The sequence below is a fragment of the Myotis myotis genome, unplaced genomic scaffold (assembly GCF_014108235.1).
Source record: "Myotis myotis isolate mMyoMyo1 unplaced genomic scaffold, mMyoMyo1.p scaffold_m19_p_18, whole genome shotgun sequence".
NCBI classification, from domain to species: Eukaryota; Metazoa; Chordata; class Mammalia; order Chiroptera; family Vespertilionidae; genus Myotis; species Myotis myotis.
The window spans coordinates 9,980,810-9,999,762 of record NW_023416322.1 but is presented as its reverse complement, the minus strand read 5'-3'; the positions used below and the strand labels follow the sequence as shown (position 1 = coordinate 9,999,762).

Genomic DNA, 18,953 nt, shown 5'->3' with positions numbered 1-18,953 from the left:
ATCCCTCTCCCTTCCTCTCTGTAAAAAAATCAATAAAATATATTTTTTAAAAAAATAAAGGACACACAGGATCAAATGGATTTAATTGACTTTTATAGAACATTTCACCCCAAAGCTGCAGAATATACAGTCTTCTAAAAGTCGTTTGTGTCACTTCCTTATCCTTCTTCCATTCTTATCCTAACATGACTCTATCTTAGCCATCCAAACCGTTACCTCTCTTGGCTTTCAGAAATGCACCTTATCTCTTGGCCAGTTCCAAGTGGTCCCAGCAAGGTGGGGAAGGAAAGTGGCCTGGGGTCCTGGAGGGCCATGGGCTCTGCAACAGCACTTCAGTCATGGAGGAAGACATCCCATCTCCTCCACAGGCTCTTACCCTTAAGTCTTCTGTGCAAGGGCATGGGCAGACATTGTACCTTTAGACTGATGTCAACTACAGAGACAAGCCAGAGCCTGAGACTAGAGAATGCCCAGTCTTGCCGTTGGGAAGAAGGTCTTTCCCAGACACACAACTCAGCCTCACTGGGCCCTTGTCCAGAAATAGAAAGGAAAGGCTGCCAGACGTGAGCTCCCTGCCTTTTACTAGCAGGGAATTGCGTCACAGATCAGAGAGTCCACCCAGCTACCATGACACCATCAGCAATGTCAGCTTGCCTCTGGCACCCTCTCTGGTGGCAGATGAGAGAAGCATGAGTAGGATAACAAAGGAGGGCACCCAAGGGTAACGGATGGTGGAGTGGGGTGGGGAGTGTGGGCACGAAATGCAATGTTTCGTGAGCTTGCTTTGTGTTGGGCAGTTAACGCATTAGATCTTTTCTCATTTACATTTCAGACTTGTGCCCCTCACCCCTTCCCCACGGCTCTGTTCCTGGAGATGTCAGGACAATGAGATAGTCATGCCCAAACATTCGACTGTATATCCCAGCATCCCTCATCGTTCCCCAACCATTCAAAACAGGCAAAAATATCCAGTTTATTAGGCCTTTACTGAGCACCATCACTGCCCCACATGGTTCCAAGGATCATGGAGGATAAAAGAGAAGCATGGGGCGTTGTCTCTGGTGTCTTCACAGATTTTAGTCAAACAAATAAATATAACATCAGTTAAAACACTGACAGGAATTAAATAGAGATGTAATAAATATAGGAGCCTGCTTTGTAGCTTTTTCACAGCATCTGAGGGAGACTTCCATGGCTGTTGTTGGGGCCACTTAAAGAATGAAGTCTTAGGGGATACGCCTGGACCAAGAATGGGACCCACAGTTCGGAGTGGGAAGTGCCCAGAGAACATCACTGGAAGGGACACTCTTGAAATGACAGGGAGGATGAGGAGGGCGTTTCTGTCTGGGAAATCAGAGCTGGTAGAATTTCTGCATCCACGTGAGGAGAATGTCCACTTCCCCAAAGGCTTTGGTCTGTGCTGCTTCTATGTCCAGCTGAAGGGAAAGAAGAGTTGAAGATCTGCCATCTTAGCCGCAAGCGTAGTTACCTTCCGACCATCCCTCCCAGACCTGGCTGACTCCACCTCAGGGTGGCAGCCCCTTTGGGATGGCCTCTGAGGAACTCACCCACCCATCACTTGTCCCCCCTCTATGTGTGTTGCCCACTTTGGGGTTGAAAACAGTGGGTAACAGTGAGTCAGGAGCCAGGGAAAAGCAACTGGGGCCCCTGGCAACAAGAACCCTAGAATCCCGGTGTGGGTGGATCTGGTCCACCTCCTGAGTCCACTGTGTACCCGACACTGAGGCCTGGGTGACCCCTTTCCTTTGTGTGTGATTGCTCTCCATTTATTTTTAGGCTGATGTATCTGTTCCTTCAAAAGGTGATCAAAATCATCCATGTTGGGGACGGGGAGCTGGGGATGACATTTGGCATTTCTTTGTTGTATTAATTTGGGAGAAAGTAATATATTTCCCCATGATGTTTTTCCTCACAAATTAAGCCAGATAACCATTAAGGAAAATACCATGTATGACACTGGTTCTCAACCTTCTGGCCCTTTAAATATAGTTCCTCGTGTTGTGACCCAACCATAAAATTATTTGCTACTTCATAACTGTAATGTTGCTCCTGTTATGAATCATAATGTAAATATCTGATGTGCAGGATGGTCTTAGGCGACCCCTGTGAAAGGGTCGTTCGACCACCAAAGGGGTCGCGACCCACAGGTTGAGAACCACTGATGTATGGAGATGTGTAGGGGGCGGGGGGTTGTAAGGCAGTCTCCCTTCTTTCTCCCTCACTCCCGACTCCAATTGCCCAGGAAAAGTGCTCAGTAGTGAAATCATCCCCTAGGGAAAGAGAATAGCATTTTCATTTGAAATCTGGCAGGAAAATATAGTATGTCGTTTGCGGTGTTTATGCAAAGTAAATGCTACTTCATGTAAACACGGCTGTGCTCCTGCTAAGTCAGGTGGCTTTGGGGCAAGCCTGGAGGAGGCGATTGCATTGCATTTGCTTTAGGTCTCTGAGTCATCTGACGGCGACAACTCAAGCAAGCCCTGAGCTGCCAGCCCTGCTTACCTGCTTAAACGCTGCCTGGAACAGCAGAAACCGCCTGCGTGCACTCTCGCGGATGGGAAACGTCTCATTTTCCTGCTGGAGAACAGAAAAAAGGTTGTGCCGGGTGTTGGGTGGGGGCAGAGGCAAGCCCCCTCCCACTCCTTCCTAGTGATGCCAGAGGGTCCCGGGGCCTCGGAGAACAGCGCTGAGTCCACGTCCTCAAGGAGCCAAGGCTGAAGCCCACCACGTGGCAGGGCCGCCTCGAATTCCCACAGCGGCCTTGCCAGGTGGGAGCTCATCCCATTTTATACATAAGAGAACTGCAGAGGGCCAACCAGCTGGCTAGACGCAGAGCTAGGCTGGAACCCAGAACTGCTGGTGTCCAAAGCCTGCTGTGCTCTTTTCTCACGACTCCCTGTCGTGGAGTAAAAGCCAGGACCAGCTAAGACAGTGGTTCTCCACCTTCTGGCCCTTTAAATACAGTTCCTCATGTTGTGACCCAACCATAAAATTATTTTCGTGGCTACTTCATCACTGTCATGTTGCTACTGTTATGAATCGTAATGTAAATATCTGATATGCAGGATGGTCTTAGGCGACCCCTGTGAAAGGGTCGTTTGACCGCCAAAGGGGTCGCGACCCACAGGTTGAGAACCGCTGAGCTAAGGGGAGCGGAGTCTCCTCCAAACACACCGTTTCCCATGGTGCCTGGTCCCAGCTTTGTTCTACTCACGCTGGGCTGCAGTTTCGACAGGATGACAATGAAATTGTTGGCCAGGGTGGAGAATGACTTCAGGATCCTGAGTTCAGCTGCCTTCTTGTGGTAGTTCCTGAACACGGTATTCAGGTAGAAGTCCAGCAGGGCACGGAGGAGGTAGCAGCCCTCAGCGCCCTGAGGAGGGTCTGGGTCATGAGGGATCCGAGGCCTCTGCCCACCCCGGCCCTGGATGAATGACCCACACGTCGCCGACGCAAGATAGGCACAAAGGAAGCAGGGGTCTTCCAGGAGATGCTGCTAAGCATTACATGTGAAGGAGCCTTCGCCAGCATGGGCAGTGGCACCTTTGGTTTCTGGCAGGAACCACAGGCCCAGGGAGAAGGGCTTGCCCAGGGTCACACAGCTGGTCAGTGGCACACACAGGTCTAGTTTCTGACCCCCCGCCCCCAACATCTGCTCAATAGCCATGTGGGGTGATAGACCCTGAAAAGCACCCAAAATTTGGTGGTTATGAATTGGCAGGAAAATGGGCTGGAAGGAGAAGAAACGAGGAGGGAAAACAGCATCCTTGGACACAGGACTTGCACTCCAGCCCCCTTGAGAGCCCCAGAGCAAAGCTCAGCGCCTTAGGGATCGGGGCAGTATCCGTGTGCTCGCTGGCTGACTAGCTGGGTGACAAGAAGACAGAGATGGGTGAGAGGAAAAGGATGGAAATGGGAGGAGACCCAAGCAGATGCAAAAGAGAAAGATTGATGGCAACTCTCTGAGCAAGTGGAGACAGATGTTTACAAGCCTTCGTCTCCACCCTCGCCTCATGCCATCACACACAAGCCCACATAACCCAGGTTCTGGGTGCAAACCCCGTGCATGAACTTCCTTGGCTCACTGCCCAGCCCTGTCCTGGGTAGGCCCAGCCGGGGGCAGAAGGGAAGTCTTCTGCCAGCCTCCCCAGACAACCCCTCACCCCCACCCACAGAAGACCAGCCATGCTCCTTCCCCGAGGAGGTGTGATTACCGAGACGTTCTGCAGAACCTCCCTTCGCAGCAGCTGGACACTCATGATGTTATCCTGAGCTTGCTGTGGGAACAGGAAGAAAAGATGTCTCAGTTCGGAGGCAGCATAGAAACCAACCGTGCAAATGCATGCTGCCTCCCCAGGCTCCTAAACCTCTCCAGCCTGCGAAGTCTCAGAGGTCAGGGGGTGCCCAGGAAGGGCTGGGCTGAGCTGGCCCCTGGGGTGGAGATACAGGTTTCAGCCACAGACAATCACTAAACTTGGCCCCCAAGGTCAGATGCAATCCCAGGAGTTCTTAGAGCCTTGATCAGGAACCTGTTTGATTCCTCTGAGACAATAGGAAATAACCCTATTTGGTTTAAGAACCCCTAAGGGCAAGATTTTACCTCCCTTTTCCAACAGGTGGGGAAATCCTGCTTTTCTCACCCACGGGGCTTTCCCTGCAGCCCAGACATTCATTCATTTCAGTTCTTGGATTTCGATTCAAAGAATCATTGAGAGGAAGGAGCTTTTGAGCTCCTTTGTCCCACATCCTCATTGTGCAAATAAGGAAACTGATGGGGATGAGGGTACTTTATGGGCTGGTTGCAAGGTCATGATCACACATAGGGGTCCTGTCTCCAGTGCAGCACTCTCCCCTCCCAGGCTGCCCCATTGAGCGCCCACTTTCTGCCTTGCCTCTGGATTGTCCTTTAAGGAGGCGAGTGCATTTGTGAGGGCACATATTAGAGCAGGCCTAAGAGAAATCCAGTCACATTTCACCAGCAGCCCCCCACTCAGCATTAACCATTCTTTCTACCTTTAGCCAAAGTGTAAGCAGGTGATGGCAGACTAGCAGGATCCTGGCTAAACAGTAGGTGAAAACTCCAGTAACTGGGACTCAAAGGACTTCCCGTGACTTCCCATTGCTGGAGTCTCCTGGCCCCCTGGATGAACAGGCTCTGTTCTTTATTCCTCATGAGCTGTTTATTTTCTTATGGACTGACCATGTCTTTCTGAGCCTCAGTTTCCCCATGTGCAAGAGGAAATGTGGGCTTGTGATGTCTCTCACTTCACAATGTTATTCCAGGGTAATGATTAGCAAGGCACAAAGGGCTCCATAATCATAAACTATTATCCTTTCCATGACAGTAACCCCAGCAGCTGGGTCCAGAAGGACACTTCACTCACCACAATGTCCTTCACTGCCCGGGAGGCCTCCCACAGTTCCTGGAAAACTACCCCTTCCACACGGCAGGGCCCAAATTGGAATTCTTGGCCTTGGGCCCCGGGACCTTGGCTCCAGATAAGCAGGATGAGACTCAGGCAGGGGAGGGCAGTCTTCTGCATTGGAGAGCCCATCTGCAGCAGAGGAAGGACCGGGAGGATGCTGCTGGGAGGAAGGGAGACAGGCCGCTGAGGTCGGCCTTCTGGCCCAGGACTGGTACACCCAGAAATAAGGCTCCTTGGCTCTGCCTCGCCAGCCTGACAAACCGATAGGAAACCTGAGACTACGGTGGGTTGCTAGAGTTAGAATATTGCAAACATGTGGTGCCCCAAGGTGGGGTGAGGGTCTTTCTGCCCCTCATCTCATACCTGCTGGTCTCACTGTCTCACTATCTGCCCACCCCCTCATGCCCATCCACGTCACACATACTGGGCACCTTCTTCCTTACTCCATACACTTCTCTCTAGCCAACAACCTGCTGGTCAGAATTTGACCAAGAAGAGTGAAGAAATGGGCAGGGGGAGGGGGCAGTGGGTGGCGTTTACAATGTGCCAAAGAACATGTATAGGGAGCCCAAACTCAAGGGTAGAGCTGAACTAGGTGTTTGCTTGTCTGAGTTCTGCCCCTCAGGCACCAGGCACACCTGGGCAGGTCTTTTTCTCACTCCAGGCCACCTCTGACTCCTCATCACGAGGGAGCTGAGGGATTAATCCTGGCACACTCTCACTCTGCTACCTCAACTGACGACTCACTTTTGACCCTAGGAATTGGCTTTTTAGGTAACTGAACAGGAGGGAGGAATCGCATTTCTGGATGACTCACCTTGAAAACTTGCACTAGAGGGCAATTGGGAATGACTATGAAGAGGCCCCAAGCTATTTGTCATACGTGTACCCAGAACATTCCTTCTCCCTCCCTTCTTTGCCCCTTGCTCTTCTTCCTTTCCTCCCTCCCTCTCTTCCTCCCTCCTTTCCATCTTTCCTTCTTCCTTCCTTCCTTCCTTCCTTCCACAACCACTGAAGAACCTTTCATATTCAAGGCAGTGGTCTCCCACCTGAAGAAACTCAGTCTTCCACCCCAAGGCTGGGCAGGAAGATGGGAGAAGGCCTGTCTCTGGAACAACTGCCACCATACGGGCAGGGAAGTGGGACCCAAGACCAGCGCCCAGTATCCTTCGCCACCAAAGTCTGAGCTTCAGTGTCGCCCTCGGGTCTTTCTCAAACTCCATTCTGTTCTCTCAAACTCCACAGACTTCAAAGCCTCTCCGGAAAATTCATCTCTGGGCCTCATACTCCTCCTGCTTTTCCTCCCATCCGGCCTAAATTCTTCTTGGTGTTAAATCAGAAGAGGCGGCACCACATCCACGGTTAGATCTTATCCTTCCATACTCAGTGAAAGAGTTGGCACTGCCATCCCAACCCCCATTCCCAGGGAGGCGGCAGTCAGCTGCTCAAAGCCAAGCACTCAGGAATTCCCGCATCACTCACCTCCGGGCTGGAGTCTGGAGTCGATGCTTGAAGTTCGCTGTTTGGAGGTGTCTGGCTCCTGCTACCGAGGGGGGAAGTTGGGAGGCACCCTCACCACTCACCAGTCAGGATGTCACTGTGGGTGGAAGGTTCCTGTCCGGGCTGTGGAAGTCGTTTCAAAAGTAAAGGTGTGCAGGCCGGTTTTGTGAAGATTCATATATATATGGGGGCTGGGGCGGGGGGAGGAGGAAGAAGAGGGAGGTGGAGAAAGGGAAATTGGTCATGCTTTCCTAGAGAATTACTTCATTGCCTAGTCACCCTTCACTCGAAGACAATGGGGCAAGGAGAAAGTCGCCCCTGAGGTGAGATGATAACTGGGTCTGGGTTCTGGCTTTGCCCTTGTCTGTGTGACCCGGGGCAAGTCTAGGGACCCTGAGCCTCAGCTTTTGTATCTATAAAATTTGAAAAAAGAAAAAAAAAAAAGGAAACCGTCCTACTTCCCCCAGAGGCAGGTGTAAAGAGCAAATGACACAGAGGTGCTTTGTAAAGTCTATTCACATGGAAGTACATTATTGCTGTGTAGAGTACACCATCCTCCTTACTGCTCAAATCATTCAATAGTTATGCCCTTTAATGACGGGACAGTAGCCAAGAGGCTAAGGATAGCCTATAAGTACTTCTTCAATGGATCAGGGACAGGAATTTTAGGGGGATTTCCTGACATGCAACCAGGGTGACAAACACTCAACCAATATATGTTGGCCGGGTTCTGTGTGTGCAAGGCTGGGTCAGAACCTAAACACCTGTGTCCTGTGGACTAGCTTCGGACTCTGCTGCTCTGCTGGGCTCCCTCAGAGGATGCAGTAATGGCATGTCAGGAGCATCAAGCAGTCACGGGGCCTGATTGTACCAGGGACGCGCAGTGGCATGTCAGAGCATGAGTGTAGTCACAGGGCCTGACTGTATGTCCAGCTGGCAAGGCACGCAGGGGTAGACTGCAGAGGGTTCCCAAAGCACATTCCACAGAACCTAGCCCTGAGAGATGCGTGTCTACAAGACACTCCACAAAACAAGAGATTCACTGTCAGCAAATTAGAGGCCTGGCCTGTGCCAGCCTCTCTGGGAAACCTGTTCAGTTCCTGAGAATATTGACCTGAGAAGTCCCATGAGGGCAGGGGCAGGCCGGGTGTTTAGCTTTGCTTAGCCCAGCATTTCCCTGAGTGTTTGACCACACCCCTTGGAAACAGTTGGGAAAACACTAGACTCCCTCCCCCCCCCCCCAAAAAAAAAAACAACCACTAGACTCTGAATCAGGGTCTATTATACTTGGCATATTCCAGGCCAAGTATAAGCTAAGAATGGCTTAGCTCTGTGATATAAGAATGGTTTATACATTTTTGTTTGTTTGTGGTTGGTTGGTTGGTTGGTTTGTTAATCTTCACCCAATGATATTTTTTCCATTGATTTTTAGAGAGCGTGGAAGGGAGGGGGGAGGGAGGAGGAGAAAGAGAGAGAGAAACATCAATGTGAGAAAGACACATCGATTGGTTGCCTTCCGCACACGTCTCAATGGGCAGGGATCAAACCTGCAACCCAGGTATGTGCCTTTGACTGTGAATCAGACCCAAGATCCTTTGGTATGTGGGCCCGATGCTCTAAATACTGAGCCACACTGGCCAGTGCTGGTTTTCAGACTTTAAGATACTTTTTTTTTAAATCAAAAGAATGATATTCTGTGACGTGAAAAGTTTGTGAAATTCCCATTTCAGTGTTCATAAATACAGTTTATGCCCATTTGTTCACTGATCTATGCTGCTGTTGTGCTTCAGTGACACAGAGGAGTAGTTGTGACTGAGACTGTGTGGCCCACGAAGCCTAAAATATCTACTCTCCGGCCCTTTATAGGGAGAGGTTGCAGAGCCCTGCTCCAAATCACCTTCCTGCACAAACATTCTTAAACCTCGGTCTAGGAGTAGGGTGTGCTGTGAGGGGCAGGAGAACTTTCTCCAGCTCAGTGCAGAAGACAGACACTGGGAGGAGCAGCCCTTCCCAATCTCTCCAATTGGCAGACTCTTCCCAGTCTCTCTGGCACTCGCACCTTTCCCTCCATCACACACAGAGATCTGCAGTCCCCAGCCAGCAGCCTGGCCTGCTCCTGCTGCCTCTACAAGGACCAAGCTGGAGTCCTTTGCTTTGCTCTGGGAGGACCTGAGTCTTGCCCTCTAGTGTAGGTGGGGCCCCACATCACACCCTTTTTTCCCCCCTCAGGGTTGAGGGCATTACTAAAAATCCCTAACCACTGTGGGAAGAAGATGCCTAGAGGTATTGATAAGACAGAAAAGAAGACAAAGTCAGCCCAGCCACTGTGGCTCCTCTGAACCAGGAGGTCACAGTTCAATTCCCAGTCAGGGCATATGCTTGGGTTTGGTCCCCAGTAGGGAGCGTGCAGGAGACAACCAATCAATGCTTGTTTCTCATCATCAATGTTTCTATCTCTCTCTCCCTCTCCCTTCCTCTCTGAAGTCAATAAAAATATATTTACAAACCAAAAGAAGAAGACCAAGTCAGAGTGTTTGGGCAACAAATGAGAAGAAGGCAGAAGAGGGCTGGAAAGACCAGACAGATAGTGAAATCAGGAAGCTGAGAGGGACTTGAGCCTCGGGGGTGGCTGCAATCCTAGATGACTGTCTACTGCTAGGCAGGAGGGATGAGCTGTTAGCAGGGCAGGCCAGAACAGAGGCATGAGGTCATGGATACAGCTCACTAGGCTCCAGGATATCCACCTGGGGTCATGAGTAGCTCCTTCTGTCTAAGGACGGATTAATATAACATGGACGTTCCAGGCAAACACGTGCCTGAGTCTCAGGCTCTGCTGAGCTGACCGTAACATGATGACCTGGGAAGGGAGGCTGAGGAGAGAACTCGAGGCCCTTGGCACAACATCAACTGTGATCGCTGGTTATGAGGACCAGCTTTACATGCTGGCAGACGTGGGTTCCAAGTGTGACTGAGCCACCTACAAGCTCTCTGAGCCTCAGCTTCCCCATCTGTGAAATCAAGTCCTCCCTGGGCCACCAGGACACAATGACATAGAGCCTGACCCCTGGCTTCCCCTGGGGAAGCTCCACATCCAGCCTTCGAGGCTGGAGAAAGTGGAGCCAGTCCAGACCCGTGTATTTTTATCCAAACGTCATCCTGGACCAGACTAAAACCTGAGGCTCTTCCAATCTCTTGAATCTTCTGGAACTTGGGGGATTTCCTTTGCAAACATATGGGGTGAGAGAAAGGTGCTCTGAGGATAAATTTGATTCACAGGGCCACTTTCTTTCCCAACATGCCCCTTGTGAGATTTCGGGCTGTTATTCTGATAATCTCATGCCACCTCTGTCATGTACATCTATCTGTAGAGAAGGAATTTTACATTTGAGAAGTCAATCTGTTACCACCCCACACCCCTACAAATTCCCTTAAACCTCTAGAGCAGCAGTTCTCAACCTGTGGGTCACGACCCTTTGGGGGTCGAATGACCCTTTCACAGGGGTCGCCTAAGACCATCGGAAAACATATAATTACATATTGTTTTTGTGATTAGTCACTATGCTTTAATTATGTTCAATTTGTAACAATGAAATTGGGGGTCACCACAACATGAGGAACTGTGTTAAAGGGTCGCAGCATTAGGAAGGTTGAGAACCACTGCTCTAGAGAAAGGGATTGACACAGATGGAGAAGGGCCACTCTCCATTGCTGTGGGAAGCAATCAAGAGCTCACTCTTACATCTGGATGCCCCCTCTTTCTGGTTGATGGAAATGCCACCCAGAAAAGAAGTGATGAGCATATTAATTAAGATTTCCTGAGAGCCAAGAGATAAAAGAAAGTTACACCATCAATTTCTTCCAGCGCATTAACTTTGATCTTCACTCTAAAAGAGATTTTTATCTTCCTTTTGGCTGGGAAACGCATGCAGTCATGGATGTAGGATACCTGGGCATTTTGTCAACCCCTTTCATTGTAGTAGCGATGCCGTTGTAATGAGCTAGCTATTCATAATAGGAAAGGAGCAAAAGGGAGGCCAGACATTAGAAGCGTGGTCATTTGGGCAACTTCACCAGGAAGCTGCAGTTTCACACTGCCCAGGGAACCACTGGCCCATTCCCTGCAAAACACTGGGGGAGAGGGTCCAACAAAGGGGACATCTATGCATGCACAGTGAAGTTAGGGAAGGTGCCTGTCAATCTAGCCTAGGGAACCATGGGTTGGCCAAGTGGGCGGGCCACTGCAAGTCGGCCAAAATTTGGGGATACATAATCCTTCAAAATAGGAACTCCCTCTCCCTCTGGTTGCTCTCTGGCTCCTTTGGCTTTGCTCCTGCCCATGTTTCCTCCACAGCCATGTGGCCCTGCGAACCCCGCATGCCATGGGCTGATGGATTACAGCTGGAAACACAAACCACGCTAGCCTGATGCTGGATTGAACTGCATCAACATGGACCAGAAACTCTGGACACTGGCTCGAATTCCAGCCCTAATGAGAGCCATAGCTACACGTCTTCCTTGGAGTGACAAAGGGAAATGGGACCACAACTCAGGGATTTAATTCCACGCAAATAAAAGTCACTCATTCTCCTGTGTGGGTCTCAGAAAATTCCTTTTATCGGGATATCATAAGAATTCCACTCCCATGAACAATGGGGGGGGCGGGGGTCTCTTCTGACCGGTAACAGCAGCTGCCACTGTTCCAGGAGCAGAGAGGAGAGGTGTATGTCCACCGGTTGGCCCCTTAGACTTGCATCTCCTCCATCATTGGTCTATTAAATGACTTATTACAGGCATTCCAAAGGATGAAAGGAAAACCAAACACAAATTATTCTTACACTTGCTCAGCATGCTCAGATATAGAAATATTTCCAGGGGAATTTTCTCACTTGCTATTTACCATAGCCCTTTGAGATATTATTTCATCGTATATTAGAAAGCTGAGAGTCAGAAAAGTCTAATAATTTTTCCCAAGTCACCTAAATAAATGGCAGAATCAGAACTAGAGTATAGGTCTTCTGGCTTTTAGAACAGTATTCTTTCCCCTGTGCCACTCTTCTAGGCAACCTTTCAATCTTGCATCCATTCATTCATTTACTAAACACATCTTTCCTAAGCACCCACTGAGGGTCAGAAGAGACTGTGCAAGCCCAGCCGGCGTGGCTCAGTGATTGAGTGTCAGCCTATGAACCAAGAGGTCACGGTTCAATTCCCAGTCAGGGCACATGCCCGGGTTGTGGGCTTGATCCCAGCGTCGGGCATGCAGGAGGCAGCCAATCAGTGATTTTCTCCCATCACTGACGTTTCTATCTCTCTTTCCCTCTCCCTTCCCCTCTGAAATCAATAAAAATATACTTGATTTTTTAAAAAGAAGAGGCTATGCAAAAAAAAATTACTATAATAACTTTTATGTAAAAGGTCCAGAAAATATAAATCTATAGAAACACAAAATAGAGTAGTGGTTGCCTGGGGCTTGGAGTTAGGCAGGGGCTGGGTGGGTGGGCAGAACAGAAGTGACTGCTCCTGAGTCCAGGGTTTCTTTGGGGGTAAAGACAACGCCTGTTCTCTAACTGCTGAAAAAGTTAAGAATTCTCTTAATAAAAGTGGCCTGACACCAGACCATGACTTCAGAAGTGTTAATGTTGAAATGTGGATGCAAACATGTCTGTTAACAAAACTGTTGAATGGTGTTTGAGAAATCAAGTAGTTTTCTTTTACAGATACTTTTCTAAGTCAATTCTCTACCCCTTCCCCATTCTGAGAAGTACTTGTACAGACTGCTGAAGAAAAAAAAAAATTAATTCCTTTTAAAAAACAAATCAGAGCCTATGTACAAAACGTGCAAAGGGAGAGTGTAAGTAGGTGTTAGTGCAGACCTGGTTAAAAGCGAATGCAGCTGCTAAGGGGCACAATGTACCTTTACTTCTGCACCGATGAGTCTCCCCACTCCCTTTCTGGAAGAAGTTCATTTTCAGAGCGTGGACTATAACACAGCATTAACGCAGACACAGAAACAAAGAAGTTTGCTAATTCTTCATATTTCCAGCTGTTGAGACAATATTCTTTTGAGAGCTGAGGTTACCTCTAGCAGCCAAACCAGAGGCAGCAGAGGCCAGAATGCTACAGCAATTGAAAACAGTACATGATCACCTCTCTTTTAGCATGTTCTTTATTCTCCTCTTCTAGAAGTGGTAGACATCGATTTCGTTTGACTATCTGTCGTCTTAAAGAAGCTGCATCTCCCACAGTCATGTCATCTGAAGTCCCTTCAGCTGTTGCCTCTATTGTGGGGTGCGGCTACAGTGTTTGAACAGGTTCAAGCCTTGGACTAATGAGAAGGCACAGTCCTCTCATGGCCACGTGCAAGTCCCAGCTAGAGGGCAGAGCCTTCCCAGCACAATGATAGCGAACAGCTATCGTTGTAAGCTTGAACCTGTGGTCCAAACACGTGGCCCCACGTGGCTGAGTGATGTGGGCTTGATAGAGTTCAGGTGCATGTAATTGAGTAGGCTCGAAACCCACGAGAATGTTGTAAACATCTTGATCACATCCCTACTTTGCCTCATGGCATCAGCTATAAAATAAAGACATGGCTTGTGGGCGTCATCGCTGTCTCTCAGAGAAGCAGCGTCCCACCGAGACTCAACTTTCATTCTCTTGTCTGTCTTTTCTAAGCCTTTCATCGCCCCCACTCAGGGTCACTGAACCAGGCTGAGCTGGCATGAGTATGCCATGGCCGTGTCGGCTCCCCACACTCTATGTTTGAAATGCCATACCTGACATTGTCATGATGGTGATCAGAAGTGGCAGCGGTAGAACTGATACAATTTGGCCAACAGCATTTTCCCTCGTAGAACACTCTCTTTTCAGCCTGCCAACTGCACGGGTTTCTTCATCTTGAGGGTTGAGGAGATCTTTCTAAATCCAGAACGTCCAGTCCTCTTTCACTTAGCATAAGGACAGGGGGAGGTGTTTGTAGTGCCAGATGTTTAAAGGAAGTTGACTGGATGAGGTAAAGATCTGCTGGTCTTGAACATGAAATGTCTTCATTATTTCCTGCTATGACAATCCTCTCCGACACTTGCATAATCACGCCAGCATGTGGAACTCTTCTTAGAACTTTTGTTCCGGGTCAGCATTTGATGGGGCTACCCTTACGTTTTCCAGGACCCTTGTTTGCTGACTAACACCTGTGGACACAAAACCTGGCAAGCTCAGGGGAGGCCTGCGTGGTGGCCGTACAAACTCAGAGACCTCCAATAAGCACATAGGATGGTCTGAAATGAAAACTTTCTAACTCAAAGCAGTTCGAGGAGGGTAGCCATGTCCTAGGGCAGTGGTCGGCAAACTGGCCCCTTGAGTGTGGCTCTTCCACAAAATACCACATGCAGGCGCGCACGTACAGTGCGATTGAAACTTCGTGGCTCATGCCACGGGGCCAAAGAGCCGCATGTGGCTCGAGAGCCGCGGTTTGCCGACCACTGTCCTAGGGAGGTATTGTTCCCTAACAAATGCCAAACTTCACCTCAACTGAGCCTGTCGGTTGTCTTTTTGCATCTAAGATAACATACCTGGTAACATACCTTTCAAATATCAAGCAATTCCTCTTTCTCCAGACCCCTCAGAGCACAATCACCATGCTGCCAACTGTTCACTAGCCTGTGTACCCGCTTATGTAAAAGAGGCATATGTCTATTGCTTCCGCTTTTTATTCAATCCCAGAGGTTTCCCCACTTTGCTTTCTCCTGACTCTGTAGTCTATCACCAATGGACTTCATGGAACCCTTTTACATCTTCCCCTTTGACTCTGATGTATAAGATAAGTGGTAAAACTGCCATTTGGGGACGCCTTTTCCTAATCCTTTGAGATTTTGCTTCCCAGCAATGGTGGTCAGTTTAGATCACATAAACTCATAAAATTCTTACAGATTTGGACGTTTCTTACTTTGACATTTACTTGGACCACCTGCAGACCCAGACCCGTGCTAGGCACCAGCAGGGGTCATTGTATTCCATTGGCTCCTTGTTTTGCATCAGGTGAACTTGGGTGAGTTTTTGTGTGGGTTTTTTTTTGTTGTTGTTGTAGGGTTTTTTTTGGGGGGGGGGTTGCTTTTTTGTTTGTTTTTAAAGAATAGTTTATTGTTTTGTTTTGTTTTTCTTTAGAGAGAGAGGGGGGAAGGGAGAGGGACATAGAGAGAGGAACATTAATGTGAGAGCACAGCATCTATCGGCTGCCTCCTACATGCCCTCTACCAGGGATCGAGCCCAAAACTTGGGTTCATGGGACAATGCCCTACCAACTGAGCCACACTGGCCAGGGTTTGAGGAGGTTTTTTTAAAAATATATATTTTATTGATTTTTTTACAGAGAGGAAGGGAGAGGGATAGAGAGTTAGAAACATCGATGAGAGAGAAACATCGATCAGCCGCCTCCTGCACACTCCCTACTGGGGATGTGCCCACAACCAAGATACATGCCCTTGACCGGAATCGAACCTGGGACCTTTGCGTCCGCAGGCCTACGCTCTATCCACAGAGCCAAACCGGTTAGGTTTTGGGAGGGGTTTTAAGGTGAGAGTTTTATAAGTAAATTTCCTGTGCCTCAGCAATGGTTATAGAGGGCCATGTTTTTAGAGCCATTTCAGCTTCTATCTGAATTAATATCCTTAGTAGTCCTTGTTGTGTTAGGCAGGGTGGGAAGTTTTTTTTCTGCCAAAGACTGTTTGGATATTTATAACATCATTTGCAGACCATACAAAATTATCAACTTAAAAATAAGCCTGCTATATTTGATCAAACATTTAATTAGCTCACCCCTAGTGCCTTGGCAGGGCCAGACCACATGACTTCTTGGGCCTTATACGGCTGGAACTTCCCCATCCCTGGAACCATTAGGGGTAAGCACAGTCCCATAATTAAGTTCTGACGTTTATACATAAAATTCCTTTCTTAATGTTCATTGCCCTGATTTAAGGTACGAGATCCTGATTTTATTTGAGCTGTTCTTTGTTTTTGTTTTTAATTCTCAAGGTGGAACTAAGGGTTAAGGGTTGACAGAACCCAAGCTAAGGCATGATGAGAGGAAAACGGGTGTCTGGTTTTTAACTTTGGCTTTTCAATCAGAATCGCTTTCTGGGAGTCTGAACAAAACCCTTTTGCTGGATAAATGAGAGCCTGAGCTCACTTGTCTCTGAAGATGAGGGGCCCGTCCTCCAGCCTGAGTCTCGGGTATTCTTAGGTGACAGAGAATCTCTGTGGAGGTGTCAGGGGGCATGCCCCCATGATGTGCAGGAGCCCCACAGGGAATTCCAACCCAAGTAATTAATTACGTGACTCATCTGGGACATGCACACCCAACTAAGTTGGCCCAGAGGGAAGCTTCTGTACAAATGGTAGAGAGATCTAATCAACCAATGTCTGTTTTTCAATCAGAACCTGTTTCCTTCCAACTAGGGGATGATATGGGTCAGTATATATTTTTGCTAATCAAATATGCCCCAATTCACTTAATAGGGCAAAATTTTCTTAAAACTAATGATGCCCACATATCCTTTTTCCAGAATAGTGAAATGTATTTAGAAGTAAACAAATAAGATACTGAACCAATTGGGAAAATATTGATTTTAAAGAAACATTTATCCATAAGAGGAACTTAACATTTGTTACAGGACATTCCAATACAACTTCAGGCCTTTTCCAGTTGCCAATATAATTTTATGCATGAGATGAAATTAAGCCCAATATACACGATCACTTTTTTAAAGGGGCTTATAATTCCATGTATGAGCTCCTGTAATTCTCCTATCCTTCCAGTAAAGAAACTCAATAGGAAAGGGTGGAAGATTTGTACACAATCTCATAGCTATAAATCTTCTCAAACACCCTGTTATTCAAAATTTACATAACCAATTATTTGCTATTCCTGTGGACTGCCAATACTTGTCAGTAATAGATTTATGTAATGCCTTTTTCAGCATCTCTGAAAAAATAAATAAATACCTCTTTGTTTTCACCTGAGAAGATCACGAGTTTACATGGATATACAGAGTCCCACCTATTTCTCTTAGATACTAAAAGCTGATTTAAATAATATTAAATTTTCTAGAGATTTCACTCTGACCCAATATGTGAATGAATTACTTTTCTGTTCTAGGACAAAATTTACCTATTACAACCAATTGAGCCACACCAGCCAGGGTATGGCACTAAATCTTATCCCTTCCCTTGCCTGCCTTTTCTACCCCACCCATTTTCACTCTTCCTTTATCCTCTTCTTATCTTCCCTTCTCCTCCTCCTCCTCCTCCTCCTCCTCCTCCTCCTCCTCCTCCTCCCTCTTCCTCCTCCTCCTCCTCCTCCTCCTCTTCCTCCTCCTCCTCCTCTTCCTCCTCCTCCTCCTCCTCCTCCTCCTCCTCCTCCTCCTCCTCCTCCTCCTCCTTCTTCTTCTTCTTCTTCTTCTTCTTCTTCTTCTTCTTCTTCTTCTTCTTCCTCTTCTTCTTCTTTTCTCTCTCTCTCTCTCTCTCTCCTGAAAGAGCAAAGGAACAGAAAGTATTCTAGGTTGGATTTTCCCCTTGAAAATATGGTAGACATCCCAACTGTTCCTCACATTTCCTCTTCGTGGAACACAGGAAAACTGCACTTCTTTGCCCCACTGAAATTAGGCATGGCCATGTGACCATTCTGACCAATTAAATCTAAGTGGAAGAAACATGTGCCATTGCAGATGGAAGGAATTAAGCCATGTTCTCATATCCTGTTGGTGTGGAGATGGCAGCATTATAGGTGGAAGGATTTCCATCAGCCTGGGTTTCTGAGTATCAGAGATGAGCAGAGCCCCCATGCTAACATGTATTGGACATGTAAAATAAGTGAGAAATAACTTCTCTTGTAATCAGCCACTGAGAGAGGTTGAGATATTATCTGTTACTGCAGCATAACTTAGCCCAACCTGACTAATACATAAGGAATGTTGTGGGGAGAAGGATTCAAAGCCCTTTAAAAAATCCCTTACAAACCTCAGATAATGAATTCAGACTCTGCTATAGGCAAAACTGTGATCCAATATGCTATTTAGACAACTCATTGTAATCACAGAGATTCTCTGAATCCTTCTTTGATGGAAAGAACTGCTTTCTCCTTGAACACAATGTAAACGATGCATTCAGCAGGATGAGATCAGGTTATGGCATGAGGCTGACCACTTTGACATCCAGCAACTGGAGCACAGTCACTCGAGAGTCACATAATGGGGACGATAGCTCCGGACTGGAGGATAGATGGGAGTCTGACACCCTACCTACCATAGAGAGCCTTGTGCTCTTGGAAGGGGAGATGGAAAGGACCCTTCTCCTAGCAGATGCCAGTAAAATGTTTTGAACAAGCCAACTGCCTTCCCTCCCCCCACCCCCACACACACACGCGCGATCACACTCCACCACACATACTTACTTAGTATGGATCTTAAAACTGGCAAGGAAAATCAGGCTAAGGCCTGATATGTCTGAGCTTGAGAAACTAGAGATTTTGTTCCTGATAAGGCTTACCTAACCACCAGCGGTTCTCAACCTGTGGGTCGCGACCCTTTTGGCGGTCGAACGACCCTTTCACAGGGGTCGCCTAAGACCATCCTGCATATCAGATATTTACATGACGATTCATAACAGTAGCAACATTACAGTTATGAAGTAGCAACGAAAATAATTTTATGGTTGGGTCACAACATGAGGAATTATATTTAAAGGGCCAGAAGGTGGAGAACCACTCCTAACCATTTTTTTTTGTGGGGAGGCGCTCCTCATCTCCAGGCTTTGCCCACAAGTAAATGATCAAATCCAGGGGGTCCTCAAAAGTCAAAGGACTGATGAAGAGTAGACACTGCTTCCAGCCACAGTGGGCGGGGCTCTCTCCATAGACTCTGCCTTCAATTTCCAAAAAATACCCTCTTGAATATTGCTGATGAAATTGAAGAGAAGGCATTTCCTGTTGCAGAGTATTTACCGCTTGGAAAAGTC

At 47.8% G+C, this 18,953-nt stretch overlaps 1 protein-coding gene and 1 pseudogene across 5 annotated transcripts; both read right to left on the bottom strand.

The window, feature by feature from the left end:
* Nucleotides 1-76: 76 nt before the first annotated feature.
* IL24 (interleukin 24) lies at nt 77-7,135 on the bottom strand. Of its 5 annotated transcripts, none has more exons than XM_036344505.1 (6): nt 6,930-7,135; nt 5,406-5,604; nt 4,236-4,298; nt 3,236-3,394; nt 2,524-2,595; nt 77-1,436 (listed from the first exon to the last, which is right to left on the bottom strand). In XM_036344505.1, exons 2-6 carry the CDS (start codon nt 5,574-5,576, stop codon nt 1,353-1,355), a joined length of 549 nt encoding a protein of 182 aa, XP_036200398.1. In that variant the 5' UTR covers nt 5,577-5,604; nt 6,930-7,135; the 3' UTR covers nt 77-1,352. The 5 variants fall into 5 exon arrangements, with proteins under 5 accessions (XP_036200398.1, XP_036200396.1, XP_036200395.1 ...); XM_036344503.1 differs by having other exon boundaries at nt 2,524-2,598; nt 7,031-7,132; XM_036344502.1 differs by having other exon boundaries at nt 2,524-2,598; nt 5,406-5,607; nt 6,930-7,129.
* A 5,372-nt stretch (nt 7,136-12,507) lies between these two features.
* LOC118673244 lies at nt 12,508-14,525 on the bottom strand (annotated as a pseudogene).
* Between the last annotated feature and the right edge of the window lie 4,428 nt (nt 14,526-18,953).

Bases quoted from the DNA above. Each gene is read 5' to 3' on its own strand.
- IL24 (XM_036344503.1), bottom strand. From the start codon at position 5,576: ATGGGCTCTCCAATGCAGAAGACTGCCCTCCCCTGCCTGAGTCTCATC. The intron at 4,299-5,405 runs GTGAGTGAAGTG...CTGTTCCCACAG, and splicing joins GGGCAGTGAAGGACATTGTG to CAAGCTCAGGATAACATCAT. The intron at 1,437-2,523 runs GTAAGCAGGGCT...CTTTCCCTTCAG, and splicing joins TCCAGGCAGCGTTTAAGCAG to CTGGACATAGAAGCAGCACA.